Here is a 16,044-nt window from a genome sequence, read left to right as displayed (position 1 = left end):
GGAAACATGAAAGGTGGAGAGAGGCTGGGGGAGGAGATCTGAAATTTGTGGGGACTAGAAAGGGAAGGTCTTTGCTCCCAGCCCATCCAGCACGCTCGGTGGGCCTCCAAGCGCACTGCATTAGGAAAACTACTGGAGCCACAGGGCCAGTGACTCATAAGACAAATTTCACATCATTATGTCGCTTTTTTTAGTTTGGCCAGTTTGCTTAGGTTCCCATGAGGGCTGGGATGGTGTTGTCAGCATCAGGTTAGGGACTGGAGGTGGGCACATTACCAGCCTGTGAGAGTGGAGATTTCACCACCACAGCTTAGAATTTCACCTCTTTGCATTTCACTGAGTTTCCCTAATGTCCCAGGCTCTTTCCTTCCACACACATGCCCTGGCTGTGTGGTTTTGGGTCCCAGTTTGACCTCCAGCAGCAGGTCCTGTGTGGAGGAACGTGCCCAGCTATGGAATAGCCAAAGGGATGGGGCAGCCCCGGCCAGGTCATGGGGGCCTTAGTCTCAGCACCCAAATCACAATTACTAATTAGCCCCAGCATCATGCCCCTGCACAGCCTGTCATTAGCCAGTCTTGGTCACACTCCCATGAGACACCTCAGGGTCATTATTAGCCCTGCTCCGTGGGGCGAGAGGAGCTGACTTCCTGCAGGGCACTGGGAGAGGCAGAGCCAGGGTTAGCACACAGGAGTCCCTGGATTCCACCATGTGCTCATCCCTCTCCCCAGGCTGCCTGGCCGCACACTGGTGACCAGCTTGGTACCGGATGGGCGGGTTCAGGGAAAATAGAAGGCACATTTTCCCTGGACGGAGCATGGCGCTGGCAGCCTCCTGCTGGAACTCCCACTGGTTAGCATGACTTTTCCAGCCTCACTTTAATAAGTGACTGTTTTCCTTGGTCTCCCTGAACCTCCAGAAAGGCGCAGGTGTCCCAATGTGCTGGTGAGACAGACACAGCAGCCTGAGACTGTCCTGCAGAGAGCAGAGATCTGGGGCGCACAAGCCCTGCCGGATCTCCAGCCTGTGCCGAACACACAAGGAAACCAAGAGTCAAAGCAAGTTTCCATTCCTGCTGCCAGCCTCAACTCACCCCTGCCTCCCCTCCCTCCCTCCTCCTGCAGGCAACACTCACTCTTTCCTGCTGGGGGCAGGTTGCTTCCTCCTCAGGCAGTTCCACCTTTACTTCTTCCATTGCAGCTTCCCTCACCTTGGGTTTGGACCCACCCCCCTGCCCTATGGAGAAGCATTTAGCCAGCGCTGCTCTTGACAAAGTACCTACATCATCCCAGCAGCCTTCTCTGGCCTCGTCTGCAGCTGCGAAGACAGACACAAGCGGACTCATGTCACTTCTGAGTCCTTGGCAGCGAGTCTAGCGCTGTGGCGAGGGCAGGAGCCGCTGCGGTCACCATTCACCACAAGGCCTGTTGGCAGGAGAACTGGACACGTGGCTACCCCAGAAACATGCATCTTCCATTCTGTCGGACTCGCTAGTATCACCCCTGCAGACAACATGAACCCAGGGAGGAGACAATCCAGGAGTGGCACGTACAGCAGCCGGCTAAGAGTGATGCAATGACAGTTTACATCTCCTCTAAGCGGTCTAAAGCCAGCACAGGCTGCAAACACAGCGCTTTTCTCAGTGACAGCGAGGGCTTAAAGAAAGGTGGAGAAGCCCTACAGCCGCCTGGATCCAGCGCGGAGGGAGCTTCAGGATGGCCTTTTGTTCGGTGTGTTTCAATATAGATCTAAGCTCACTAGTTACCCCACAGTAAAAACCAACCAACCCACGCTAATGAGCAGCCTATTTGTGGGGAAGGATACGGCCAACGTGGAGGGAATTTGCTCTTCTCTGCTACTGCTCCCACGAGTTTCGAGCCTGTGTATATGCCCGAGGATGTCCCAGTGCAGCGCAGTCTAAAGGTGCAGTACTTGATACCGTCTATTTCTGGGCACTTTTCCAGCCGAGGGATCTGAAAGCATTTGATAAAGTTCTCCAGAAGGACAGCAGCCCCCCACTGCAGGCCATTTTCAGAGTAAGTGGAGAACAAACCTGAATCCATTTCAAACTGCCAGGGAAATTTCAGGAAGCAAATGAAATGAACTGAACAGCAGCACAGCCGGGACACCTGTGCAAACACTCCGACTCTTACGAAAAGTGAGCTGGCTTCTTTAAGAAGCACAAGTGCTAAAGGCCTGGGTTTTGTCTCAACTAAGAACACCTCCAGCAGCTAGCTAACTCGGCACGTAGAAAGTATCAAGTCTTCTTACTAGCAGCAACACAACTTTATTCCGTTTCAGAGTGTGTACCCCGTTCTACACGTCCTATCCAGCCGCAGTACGGAACTTCTCGCAGCCCTGCCCCAGAGAATTCACTTCCTGCTGAGACTTATTTTAGCTAAATTCCTTTTTGGAACCACCTATTGCTATATCCTGGGTTTGGTAAATTGCCCACCTCTTCCTGCCCCCCTGAAGGAGTGAGAAGGGAAGAGTTTTGTGTTGTTCTGAGGAGAGCAGACTGTGCAGCTCACACAACAAGAACAGCTGCACAATCCATCTCTGCGACATATCGGAACCAAACCCAAAGCCAGCCAGCGGCAGCACCAGAATGCCGGCCACCTGGGCAGGGAGCACATTACTCGACTCCCCAGGGGCTGGCTGGGTCTGTCTACTTGCAGACAGAACTCCGGCTGCAGGGAGGTTTACGTTCCTTGCTCCCATTTTCTCCTGGCCGCGAGTTACATCATTTTAAATGTCAAAGTAAGTTTGCTTGATGTTCATTCACCCTCATTATATTGTCTGCAGGGACGGGGCAGTTGGCTGCTGTGTCTTGTTGCCCTTTGATGGGCACTCACCTAGGTAACCTGGGATATTTTCCCCCCACACTCATCAGTTCAGGCCCTTTCTTTCAGTGGTAGTGAAGAGCGGGTGCTTTTCACGGTGCCATGTCAGGTTCTTTCGGCGTCAGCCCACGCTGACCCCCAGCTCCTGCGGCCTCACAACAAACAAGGGAATTTTATTTTAAGCCAGTCCTTTGCTCCTGTTGCGAAGGGGGCCTGGCCTGAGTAGGCCTTTGGCATTTCCCACACCACAGGGAGCAGAGTCCTGGAGGGGGCCTCATGGGCAGCAGGAAACTCAGACTTTCTCCAGAAGCCGTTTCTCACATTCCTCAGTGGTTCCTAAGATTTGTAGTGAGATCCAGTGTGCTCGCATAGGCGCCAGCTGCTCAGGGCCGGGCGCACCACTGTTCGGTGGCTGGAGCAAGAGCAGCATCTAGTGGCCGTTGGCTCCAGACGGGGAACCCCTCCGTATGTTCTTGAGAGGATGGCTTCTGTACAGAACAGACTCCGGCTCAGATCAAGCAGCCTTAACTACCTCAGACCCTCAGCGTCAACTGTCTACGTCCCCCCTTCACCCAGTCCAGGGGGTTACACGGACTGCAAATACCTGACACCACACGGAAGTGGAGTGTGCGGCAGGTTCCTTTCACCAAGGGGGGAGCCCAGCTCCAGGGCACTAAGGTCTCAAGAGACAGCATTAAGGGGGAGATTTCAACCCTCGCTCAGAGCTCGAGCTCATGGGAGAGGCAGCTTGGAAAGCATCGGTTGCCATTGGAGAGAGTGGTGGAGGTAGGAGGGAGCATGCATGCAGACTAACACAGAGGAGCAGGTCTCTAGCTCCAGGATGGGGCTGCTAGCTGGAAATGCCAGACAAGGGATGACAGGAAAAGGAAAGGTCAGGATCCTGACACCACAGTCGCTTGGAACTCGGAGCAGGAAGTGGAATGACAGACACTGCTGCTGAGCTTTGCAGCTGGCCCGCATCTTTCCTCCCGTGTCTCCAGCCTAGTGGAAGGGCCAGGTGAGAGCCCTGGAGTATGCTCTCTAGCCCTACACCAGCAGGCAGCCACGGTGAAGCTTCTCCCACAAGCAGGGCCTAGTCAATCCAGCCCTCACCACTGAGGCTGACAACCCTGCCGTGGGAGACACGCACTGCACACAGCTGCAGTCATGGCCCAAGGAAGATGCTCCTGGAACCAGCTGCCTAGAGTTGGAGGCTCCCTTATCCCAGTCCCTGGTCCCCAGTGGCCCATTTTATTCCAAATGATTCTAGCAATTCCCAATCGCCCCGCGCAGAAGTGAGTAATGGCAGTGTAAGGACATGGGGCCTTGGTACTAGGTTGCTGGATGCTAATGGAACCTCCGGGCTCCACACAGCAGCAGACTGTCTGGAGAAATGGGGAAGGAAAAGGAGATGATATAGTTCAAGGGTGGAGCGAGTGGAGGTGAGAGAGGCAGAGCCAGACTGGGACAGAGGCGAGGCCTAGCCACTGACAGAGCATGTCTGACAACGCAGCATCACACAAGGGTCCCACGTAAGAATTCAAAGTACCTGTATTTTAATTTCTTGACATGGTAAAAGTTTTACATACGTTCATCTGGCAAGGAAAGTTGAACAGTCCAACAAATAAAAAGGAATCAGTACAAAGAAACACACAGTGAAGGTGCTGCTCCCAGGCAGCAGCTAAGACGCAGTTGGTTTGTTACTGAATATTTATTAACGGGAAGACGAAGATTGGACTTACTACAAACAACAACGAAGGAGTCTATCGAAAGGGCAGGGGGCCCTCCACGCTCAGAGCAACCCCTGGGAAACCAGCAAGAGACAACGGGGCTCTTCAGCATAGAAGAAGAAACAAAAGCAACAGAACGCAAGAGGGAAGGAGAGGACGTTCATTCCATTTCTCACGACTAACAACTCTAAGGCTACTGCACAAGAAGTTACAGGTGTGACAGTGAGACCCATGGAAGCTACAGGGGTCCAAGACCAACTGACCCAGCTTTCCCCTGAAGGAGGGTGTGAAGTAAAAATACCATAAATAATAAAACGTAGAAGGAACCTGCAGCGTCATGAGCCCGTTTCCCACACATACAAAAACTGACCATGCAACCGACCGTTTCCCATGGGGTTTGCAATGGGCCTGGGAGGAGCTCCTGGGCACAGGAGAAGGAATCGAGGTACCTTTCACGGGGTGCTGAGGTTCTGATACTGGATTTGCTGTGGCTGCTTTTGGCCGTCCTCATTCCAAAAGATCAGCCATCGCAGCCAGCCTGCCCAACCCTGCCCCCCAATACACTCGGCAGGCGACTGTGCGTCACAACCTGCTAATTCCTTAGCATCAGTGGAGACTACGAGGACTTCAAAATTTGAGCTCAGGCCTCTCCCTAACTTCATTCTGGACAGAAATGCCTCACGCCGAAGGAGACGTGTGAGAGATTAACATCGGTTTTAACCAAGAAAACTGCTTTTGTAGAGCCAAGAGGAAAGCTACGCACAGGAGCGAAAGCCACCCGGGCTCTGAACCTGCCAGCCCAGCGGGACGTGACTGGGTGGCAGGTGCTCCACATAGCCCTCTGCACGGATCTAGCTGCATTTCACAAGGGAGAGGGACAAACTGGGTGGGATCTAACGTAAGATGGCTCTTTCCTGGCTTGTTTGAACCTAAAAATCTCTCCATGGCACTTTGCTGAGCGTGGCTGCAGCCTGGGCTAGGGGAGCCGCCTGCTCCAAAGGGGCACGTCCTCCCAGCCTTGCAGTTAACAAGCATAAGACAACTATCAGCAGAGGGGTCACTCAGATGGCACTGAGAAGCAGCTGGCTTCTCGCAGGCAGCACACATTCTGTGGACTCAGTCTAGTGCTGAAGACACTGCATCTCCTCCATTCCCAGGGGCCCCAAGGAAACCCTGCAGCTGACAGATGGGGGGCGAGGGGGAGAACCCCAGGGCTCGGTCTCTCATCCAATTCCCACCTAGCTAGGAAGAAAGGCTTGAAGGAGCATTCCCATCCCATGGCAGTGGCCCGCTCAATACCAATTACTACATTAGGGAGAGTTCCTGAGACCTGAACAAAACCAATCACAGAACTAGGCGAGGGTTTCTTTAGAGTTTAACTAAGAGTGCAATACTATTTCCAGCCAGTTTCCCATCTCGATAGTCACGTAACAAACCAAGGCAATGACGGTCTTTGAGTTGACTGAACAGTTCTCAAGTTCAAACGTTGACACTTAGTAGAGAGTCTCAGCGTTGCTGCTCCGAGGCCTCTTGATCTTCTCAATGTTTTTAAGGATCATATCATGCAAAGTGACCTGGAGGGAGGAGGAGAAAGACCATGGATGCACGTCAGGAGTGGGACGTCCACGATTTGACTTAACTCCACTCTCACCGTAAGCACCGGCCTAACCTGAGTAATGGCTGCTCTTACAGCCCCTTAGCCTACCGCCCCTTGGCCCTTCCCCACCTCACCAGCCCTTGCCCTCAAGCAGCAGGTCATGTCTCATGTCAGGCAGTAAGCACCTTAAGCAAGGCCTCGCCTGTCTGCACTCTGAAGAGACCAGCATGTTTTGGCCACTGCAAGCCCCACCGACGAAAGCGAGTTCGTTAACGGCGCCCAGGATTGGCCTACGCCATCTGGAGAGGTTGGGACGGAAGGTTCCAGCAAAGAGCGCAATGAACTGCATGGCCCAGCACTCAGCCCAGAGGCGGGAAATACCAGACTCTCCAGGGCAGCGAGTCGCCGCTCTCTCTGCTTGCTAAGAGCAAAGGGAAAGCAGAGGCCCAGGCCAGCTTCCTCTCAGGGCTCTGAGGTGGGATGGATCCCAAGGGTGCTTCTCCACAGGGGAACGCATAAACCGGGATCCCAACTCTCACTCACATATTGATTCCTCAGCTCGGAGATGATTAAGCGCAGACTAATGTATTCCTTCTCATCAATTTCTGTCACCGTGCGGCGATAATCCTCCTACACAGAGAAGGGAGAACGTGGCTGTGAATAGCCTAAACGCCAGGCTGCCCCTCCCTCTACAGACATCAAGGGGGCTCTCTCCTGTTCAATCTCATGCATTCAAGGGCACGAGGGGACCGTTGTGATCACGTAGTCGGGCCCCCTGTATAGCACAGGCCAGAGACCTGCCCCAAATAAGTCCTACAGCTGAGAGTTTAGGAAAACCTCCAATCTTGAGTTAAAAATTGACAGTGATGTAAAATCCACCACGACCCTCAGGAAACTGTTCCAGTGGTTAGTTACTCCCCCGGTTAACACCACACACCTTATTTCTGGTCTGGATTTGTCTGGCTTCTGCTTCCAGCCATTGGCTCATGTTAGACCTTCCTCCGCCAGACTGAAGAGCCCAGTATCAAATATTGGTCCCCCCGGTAGCTACCTATAGACTGTGATCAAGTCACCCCTAAACCTGCTCTTTGACTAAATAGATTGAGCTCTGAGTCTCTCACCATAAAGCAGGTTTTCTAATCTTTTAATCATTCTCGTGGCTCTGCTCGGAGCCCCCTCCAATTTATCAACCTCCTTCTTGAATTGTGGACACCCCACAACTAGAGACAGGATTCTGGTAACAGCTGCACCAGTGCCAACACAGAGTTAAAACCACCTCTCTGCTCCCACTCAAAATTCCCCTGTTTATGCATCCTAGGATCACATTAGCTCTTTTGGCCACAGCATCACACCGGGATCCACCAGGACCCCTAGATCTTTTTCTGAGTCACTGCTTCCCTACATTCTTTGTTCCCAGATGCACAGTTATCCATATTAAAACAGATATGGTTTGCTTGCACCCAGTTTACAAAGCAATCTAAATCGCTCTGAATCTGTGACCTGTCCTCTTCATTATTTACCACTCCCAATTTTTGTCAACTGCAAACTTTATTACTGATGATTTTGTGTTTTCTTCCAGGTCATTGATAAAGATGATAATTAGCATAGGGCCAAGAACTGATCCCTTCAGGATCCCACTGGAAACAAACTCGTTCAATGACGATTCCCCATTTACAATTATATTTTGAGACCTATCAGTTAGCTGGTTTTTAATCCATTTAATGTGGGCCATGTTCATTTTATCTCATTCTAGTTTTTTAATCAAAATGTTGTGTGGTACCAAGTCAAACGCCTTACAGAAGTCTAAGTATATTACATCAACACTATCACATTTATTAACCAAACTTGTAATTTTATAAAAAAAAATGTATCACGTTAGTTTGAAAGAATCTGTTTTCCATAAAACCATGTTGATATGCATCAGTTACATTGTCTTCCTTAGTTCTTTAGTAATCAAACCCCGTATCAGACACTCATTGTCTTGCCTGGGATTGCTGTCAGGCCTATTATTACCCAGGTACTCCCATTCACCCTGTATATACTGGCACAACATTAGCTTTCGTCCAGTCTTCTGGAACTTCCTCAGTGCTCCAAGACTTATTGAAAAAAATCAACATTAACAGTCCAGTGAGCTCCTTAGTCAGTTCTTTTAAAACTCCTGGATGCAAGTTATCTGGACCCGCTGATTTCAAAATGTCTCACTTTAGTAACAGCTACTTAACATCCTCCAGAGATACTAGTATAGTGGAAATAGTGTTATCACCATAGGCTGAGACTGTATTGTCTGTTTTTTTCCCCCCCAAATGTAGAACAGAATTATTTAGTGACCATTTTCACCTTTTCTGCGTTATTACTGGTAATTCTACCATCTCCATCTAGTAATGGACCAATACCATTGGCGGGTTCTTTTTGTTCCTCATATATTTTAAAACTCCCCCTTAATGCCCTTTATTCTACTGGCCATAGATTTCTCCTTGTGTCTCTTTGCATCCCTTATCGATTTTCTACAATTCCTAACTTCTGATTTATATTTATTATTATTATGAGTTTTCTTTTCCCTTGAGAGAAGCCAGATCCTTCCAGCCCTGCAGGCTCCCCTCCCAGGGCTCCTACCCACCACAGGGTCCCTCCACCAACCCTCCAGGCCCCACAGGACTCTGGCAGCTTCTGCTTAAGGGAGTCAGTGATAGAAACAGCCAGTCGAGGGCTATCCACAGAAACAGAAAAACAATTAATTCTCTCCAACCCCACCAAACGCTCAGCAAAGAGATGCTCCACTTACCACATGAGGATATTTTGCTATTTTGGAAACCAGCTTTGCCCTTGTGATATAGTATCTGGAAGGGAAGAGGGTAGATTTAATAGTCAGAAAATAGCAAAGCAGTGTTCTCAGACCTTGCCTTAGCCACGGGGCTCAAGTCCTTACCCAAAAGCACTCAGCCTCCCCAGAGAGGGACCCAGCGAAGATTGCTCATAGCCACTCCTTCCCCACCTCCACCTACCTAGAAATCTGGTCCAGATACGAAGCTGCCTCGCTCTCCACAGTCCGCAGCTCAGCCACCGTCTCCTCCTGCAAGGGAGCCACGGACACAGAGTGAGTGAGCTTCACAGCAGAAGCAAGAAACTCCAACCCCACTCACGTGTGCAGCCACCCAGCGTCCAGCAGCTCAGTCTCTGGCCACCTTTAAAGTTGCAACAGCTACTCGTCAGGGTAGAATCAGACACAGGTCTCGAGCCTCAGTCAGTTAGCGAAGGTTACAGGAAAATAGGAGCCAGCAGGAACCAGCAGTTCCTGGCCATGATGACCCCCTGCACCAGCCCCACACAGCCCTACAAATTAAGGCTGCTGATCCTCTGAGCAAGGCAGACAAGTTCCTGGGAGATTCAGGGAAGAAAGCAATGCAAATAGCTTCACACAACCACCCTGATCCTGCCAGGTTAGGGTGCTGGGTGGAGCACACAGCCTTCCTCGAACATGGGTCAGCTTTACTGGGTCTTGCAAAACTATGGCATGGCTCCCAGGCCTCTGAGCAAAGTGAGGCTTTTAGGCCCTCTCTGCCCCTCCCTCTTAGATGCCAGGGAAGGATTCAGGTTTCAACGACCCCTCGAAGAGCCCTTTGGAGGCAGAGCCAGGTGGATCTAATGAAAGGCTCCTCAGAAGCCCAAGATGCCCTGGCGTCTGGGGCACTGGCATATAAAGGAGCCATGTGGCCACGGGTCACTTACCTGAATAGAAACCCCAAAGTTGTTTCCATCTTCTATCCTGGGGATCAGAAGCTGCACCCACATTTTGACCTGGAGGGACGCAAAATGACCCTGTGACTGATTGACTGCAGACAGCACTGCAGGGACCTGCCTTTAAATCAGGACCTCTTATTGGGGGCCCACGGAAACTCTCGCTCGAGCAGCTCATCCCAAGACCGTCTCAGGGCCTGGCTCATGCGGGGACTGGGGACAAGGCCTGATGCCTTGACCTCTCCTGGGAACCCAGGACATCCACCCAAGCATTAAGGGAAGATTCTGTCCCTCGATTTTACTGAAGCCCCACTCAGCAAGTATCTGCCACAGGCGTGCCTGGTGCTGTACAACGTCACAGAGACGCAAGCCCTTCCAAGCAAAGGACTGGCAGGAGGGAGCTAGCTGAGGGCTGCAGTGACTTCAGGCACTGGAGTCAGGGCAGCTCCAAGCACATTTGGGAAATGCACCTGCCCCTTTGGGCAGCATCCTCTTCAGAGACCACGAGAAGCAGGGGAGAGGCGGAGTCCTACATTGCCTTATCCTCGAGGTAGGATGGAGGCCCAGTCCACTCTTTATGGATCCCTGAGAAGCCCTGATGCTATGGGGAAGGAATTTGGACAGCTGGGTCTGGGGGCTGGTTGCTGTACTGCCCCATGCTCAGGCCCACACCCACCGTGTTGCACTTCTCAATCAGCAGCCTGATCTCCGGTTTCACTTTCTCAATGATGTCCACTAGCTGCTGGTTACTCTTCAGCATCCCATTGGGCATCACAAACACTTTGGTACCTAGCGCCAGAGGGGAAAGGTCAGTTATTCACAGCATCTTACCTCAGAGACCGCCAGCTCTGCACGTGTGCTAACCATGCTGGATCGCCATGGGGACAGGGATATTTAACAGGCTATTACAAAGACTACCACATGGGAAGGGGAAGAGAGACAAGACCCGGGAAGAAACCCAAACTGGAGAGACAGGGTGCAAAGGGAGCTCCCTGAGGCACACGTAGGAGCTGCCTCTGTTTCAATGCAGCATGAGGCCTGGCAGCTCCCTCCTTCCACGAAGGGGTCAGGCGGCTCTAAGTCTGCTCCCTCCAGCAGCACGCCAGCTCTCATGAGCCCTACTCCAGTCTCTTGGGAGAGGCCAAGCTCTGCTCAGCAGAACCACTAGTGGGCTCCTCCGTGACTCAGTCACACGCCCCAGCTTGTAAGAGGAAAGACGGACAGGCCTGGGTAGGGCAGTGGCAGTCGGGAGAGGGCAGGTGGAGCTTGTGCAGTTTCATACCCCTAGGCACGGAGCGCTGGCTCAGCGGGCAGGCAGCAGCACAGAGACTTGGGGACTCTTACCCTGGAAGGTCTCTTCACAGTCTTCCAGCTTCCTCTTTTTCATATTTGGCTAAAATACATACAACAAAACGTTTTACTCCCCAACCACCCGGGACTTAGCGCGACAGCAGCGAGGAAATTTCTTACAGAACATCTTCGAGGGTCCTGATTTCAGAGCAGCCTTCCCCCTCCAACCGGGGGTGGGTTACAGAGCAAACACAGCACCACCTCCAGCCAGGATCCACGGGCTGAAGAGACCAGTTCTCACATGCTCACGGGCGGCTGTGGCCTGTCGTTAACAGGGAACAGCCTAACCAAATGCACAGCAGGCCATGCAGGTTTAATTAATGTAGCCAAGGGAGGAATCTTACCCCGTCCAGTGCATCATGGCTGTTAGTGAGAAGGATCGGGTCAGGGACAGGAAGGTTCATGTCTGAGTGGATCTGGGTGAGATCATGAATATTCAGGATGGACTCCTGGAAAACAACAAGAAGTCACATACAAATCTAACAACTTTTGTCATGTTAATTGCCAGGAAATGGGAGATTCCAGACCTCAGGTTTCATCCAGCCACCAGGCAAGCGAGAACAGAGGCAGGTAGGAAGATGGGACTGAGAGGACTAGGAAAATGGATTGTAAGTTTGGGACCGAACCCGTTAGGTTTCTATCCAGTGCCCAGCTGATGGGATCCATACACTATCACAGTCCGTAAGAGACACTAGGCCGAGTGTCATGGGCTAATGGCATTCAAATGGGTATAAAGCAAGTTTGGGACACTGCTTTTCAGCGTTTTATCCTGTTTTACTCTCTGCTCTGACTAAAGACAACCCCTCCCCAGGGTCAGGATTGCATGCTGGACTCTGAAGTGAATGGGGAAGCAGGCAACAGCACATATCTTACCTTAAGGAACCCATCAAGTTCTAACAACTTCTTTGGGAAAAAATTCGCCACCAAATCTTCAGCCTGAATGAGAAAGAGCAGCAGATGGTTACACAAGAGCAGTGCCCCAGGCTGCCCTCACCTCTGCACTTAGCCAGCACGCAAGGACACTGTGGAAACCAAGGCTACTACAAAAGGCCAAGCGTACAGCTCTGTTCAAAGCCGGGGGGGGGAGGGGGAGGGAGAGGAAGGAACCTCAGAGGGAGTCAAACTCTCCCACCTGAAGGCAGAGGAGTCTTGGCAGCCCTCCACTCTGCCAAGGCTTTGGAGAACAACAGGACTGCAGACTCTCCACACTCAGGGAGTGACTGAAGTGCCAACTGCCAGCAAGGAGCCTGCAAAGAAAGGTTCTGCTGCACCTCAGAGATCACAGCACAATCCAACAGAAAGCTAGAACCCAACATGGCATTCACTCTGCCCCCAGGTTCCATTCTGAGGAGATGGGTGAGGACACTTACCTCACTTGTGATCCGCTCCCTGAAAGAGTCAACCTAGAAAAGAGGAAAACAACAGCTCAAAATAACTGCTCCCAAACAGCACAGTTCACAGACAGCCTTAGTTCTTCCTGATCTAGCAGCCCAGGTGTGCCAGGCACTGGGCCAGAGGCAAAGCCCTACATATTCCACAGCGACAGAACTCATCCCCTGCCTCAGAGCTGGACCCCGAATTCCAGCTCTCTTAGAGGTATACATTGTTGCATTCCTGAGGGCTAGCCTGAAAACCAGAACGAGAGGTAACTGACCCAGGGTCATTTGCCTGTCTGCAGACAGCCTCAAACAATAGCGGAGAGGAGTGAGCTGACCTACTCATCTTCATGGGCTTGCATGGAAGCAGGAAGGGGACAGTGAGAGAACTGGAAATGCAAGGCCTGCATTAAAAACGGAACTCTAGCCTAAAATTAAGCAGTGGGGCCACTCCCTGACCATCCTAGCCATGGCATATTGAATCCAATAAGAAACCCTGTTTTCAGAATGTATCTGAAGCTCCCAGAGTCTCCTAAATGCCCAGAATTTGGGGCCCTTGATGCAGAATTTAGGTCCAGTTTGCCCTGCAGCGCACAGAGCCTCGGCATCGGGTAAATGGCCCCTTTACAATGGAGACCCAGGGTGAGAATGATACTGCAGAGGGGCAGGTGGCCACACAGCAGCCTCTCCAACACCTTCCCCACCAGGCCAACGGGAAAGCCGACGGAGCTTTATAGGATGTCAGTATTACCAACTGCTGAAAGGCCTCCAGACTCGATATTCCAGGCAGAAGCGGTTACTCCAGGACAGGCTCAGACTCAGCAACCTCAGTAAACAGAGCCCACGCTGGCAGTGCAGGGACAGCAGGTCTAACATTCCCCATCCCAGTGCTACCACCATCGGGGATGGAGAACACAGCAAGCTGCCGTGCAGGCGAAGCACAACCAGAGGCTGAAGGTGCTGCTGTTAGATCGACAAGGCAAAAAGCGCACTCCAGAAGGTCCCCATGAAGCCTCAGAAACAGGCACATTATGCGGAGCACTCCTGGACTGGAACTGAGGCCACCACCAGCCGAACTTCTCAGGGCCACGGTAAATACTCATTGTCAGGTGCTACGGCTAATTATGCCGAGCCCTTCTCCTTTATCTGGCTGTTAAGCTGACTTGGTCAAATGCCTAACGCCGGGCTTGATTGATCATAAAGCAGAAATGCAGTGGAAGAATAGAGGAATTGCACCACCTCACAGGCATGCACATTGCAAGACATATTCCTTTTGCTTAGCTTTAGGCCAAGTGGGTTTTTATTCTTACTCCGGACACTTCTTTTGCTCCTGAGGTCTGAAGGATAGTGAGAGCTCTCACTGTTCACTGAGGGGGTGGAGAGTCTGGTAATAACTGATAACTTGCATAAGAAGCCCATGGTTGCCGTAGCAGTAAACGCTATCAGTTACTGAAATGTTTTGCCCTTGTTCTCACCTCACGTAAGGGTCCCATCAATTCAGTCCCTTTCTCTGGGGAGAGAAGTGGGTATGCTCCCCAACAGTGAGAGAATTTGTTGGTTGCCACCAAAAAACCAGAAACTCAACATTCCCTGGCTCAAAACCACAGGACTGCAGAGTAACAGCGAGGGCAAGAATCTGCAGACAGGTGCAGTCTGGTTATTGAAAGGGGCATCGCCAACCTGAAGGCTAGTCCATTTAAAATACAAGTAGTTTGGGGTCCTACACATGAACTTCAGCCCCTTGCCAATTTGGGGGTTGACGACCACTTTTCTTATTTCTTTAAAAAACATTTTACTCTCATGTTGCTACATGACTGACCCACACACAGGGAACCTCAATATTTCCATTTTTATAACCTGAGGTGTTGCTCTGACAATAGAAGGTGCAATACATTGCAGTCAGAGGGAAATCTGAATTTGACAGTGCCCTTACGAGTATTTCAGAGAACAATCTAAAGCCTCTCTGAACGCAGGGCCGGCTCCAGGCACCAGCTCAGCAAGCAGGTGCTTGGGGCAGCCAACGGAGAGGGGCAGCACGTCCAGCTCCGAAGAATGAAGCAGCGGCGGTAGTGCCGCAGATCGCGACTTTTTTTTGCACTGCTTGGGGCAGCAAAACCCTGGAGCTGGCCCTGGCTGAAGGGGGTGACTTGGAGCAGGCAAAGGGTTTTCCAGACTCGGACCTATTCTAGAGCAGACTGTGCAGCATGAGAGCCCAAATCTACCATCTGAGAGGTGCAACAAACAATAACTGCGTCGTTCATCTGGCCCCACAGACCTGACTGTTAATTACAACAGAAGTGACCCCAGTGACAATCCCCCCCCAACATTCTCCCCCAATCCCCAGGCTTAGGCAAGTGTTCCCACCCTGTAGACATCTCACCTAACAGGCTGCTCCTCAGAGGAGTGAATTCCTTGACAAAGCAGCAAGACATTTAACACCTGCTGTCATTATCTACTACGCAAAAACGAAAAGTAGCAAGTGAAGGCACATGGAAGGTCTATCTACACTGCAGCCCTGCCACCATAACATTGTGGTGTGGACACTTTCTACTTTGACTGAAAGAGTTTTTCTGTTGATGTTGTTAATCCAGCTCTCGGAGAGGTGGTAAATAGCTAGGCTGATGCTGCATCTACACCGAGGGTTAGCTCGGCCTAACTACGGCACTCAGTGCACAAAATTTCACAGCCTAGTTTTTAAGCATAGATCCCTCCGGGACCTGTACGCTGCAGGGAAAGCGGGACCCAAGCTCGGTGCGACTCTGGCAGGTGCAGCAGGCTGGAAATTCTCAGGCAGAGTCACGACACGTAAGATGAAGGTCAGCATTGAATGAGATGCAGTCACTGAATCAGCCCCTCCCCCAGGGTTAGTCATTTGGCCACCAACTAAGCTGTATCTTACGGCCATGTACGCGGCAGGTGCCCGCATCCAGCAGCGCTGGGGACAGAGGTGGTGCTTGCCCATTGGGGACCCTCAGCAGGAATATTTTGTGCCCCCCCAACATATGCTAGAAAAAGCAAACGGGGGCCCCCCTGAGCTGCTCGGGGCCCTATGGAACTGCTTAGTCGGCTCATGCTGGGGCCAGCGAGGACACTGCCAAGTATCAGGGTACAGGAGAGGTTTCCCCCCCCGCAGGCGGGCTGGGATTTGCAGGCAGGGGGGGGGGGGTGCTGCGGTGACTGGGGGGCACGCGAGGAAAGGAGCAGGTTTGACCTGTCATCGTTAGGCTTCAGCGTCAACGACGCCACCGGCCCCCCCCGCCCAATCCCTCCACCGCTCCTCGGGCAGCGGGCGGCGAAGAGGGGCACGGGGGGGGGGCGGGGCAGCCGCATGAGGGGGCCCGGGGGGGGGGGGGGGCCGGGCCGGGGGGGCACGGGGGGGGGGGTCCCGCCCCGGCGGGGGGGGCCCGGCCGGGC

General features: G+C 52.1%; 1 protein-coding gene across 1 annotated transcript in view; it reads right to left on the bottom strand.

Moving 5' to 3' along the window:
* Nucleotides 1-4,375: 4,375 nt before the first annotated feature.
* The window catches only part of PSME3 (proteasome activator subunit 3), a 12,094-nt gene continuing 425 nt past the window's right edge, over nt 4,376-16,044 (bottom strand). The window contains exons 2-11 of the mRNA XM_034756126.1: nt 12,625-12,657; nt 12,128-12,190; nt 11,599-11,703; nt 11,249-11,297; nt 10,581-10,693; nt 9,896-9,964; nt 9,172-9,239; nt 8,952-9,006; nt 6,713-6,799; nt 4,376-6,146 (exon numbers count right to left, since the gene is read on the bottom strand). Of these exons, the coding sequence (XP_034612017.1) occupies nt 6,066-6,146; nt 6,713-6,799; nt 8,952-9,006; nt 9,172-9,239; nt 9,896-9,964; nt 10,581-10,693; nt 11,249-11,297; nt 11,599-11,703; nt 12,128-12,190; nt 12,625-12,657 (723 nt within the window). The 3' untranslated portion in view covers nt 4,376-6,065. The remainder of the gene's footprint in view (nt 6,147-6,712; nt 6,800-8,951; nt 9,007-9,171; nt 9,240-9,895; nt 9,965-10,580; nt 10,694-11,248; nt 11,298-11,598; nt 11,704-12,127; nt 12,191-12,624; nt 12,658-16,044) is intronic.

This window comes from Trachemys scripta, chromosome 23 (assembly GCF_013100865.1).
Source record: "Trachemys scripta elegans isolate TJP31775 chromosome 23, CAS_Tse_1.0, whole genome shotgun sequence".
Classification (NCBI taxonomy): domain Eukaryota; kingdom Metazoa; phylum Chordata; order Testudines; family Emydidae; genus Trachemys; species Trachemys scripta.
The sequence above is the reverse complement of the archived record's forward strand: the minus strand, read 5'-3'. Positions and strand labels throughout refer to the sequence as shown.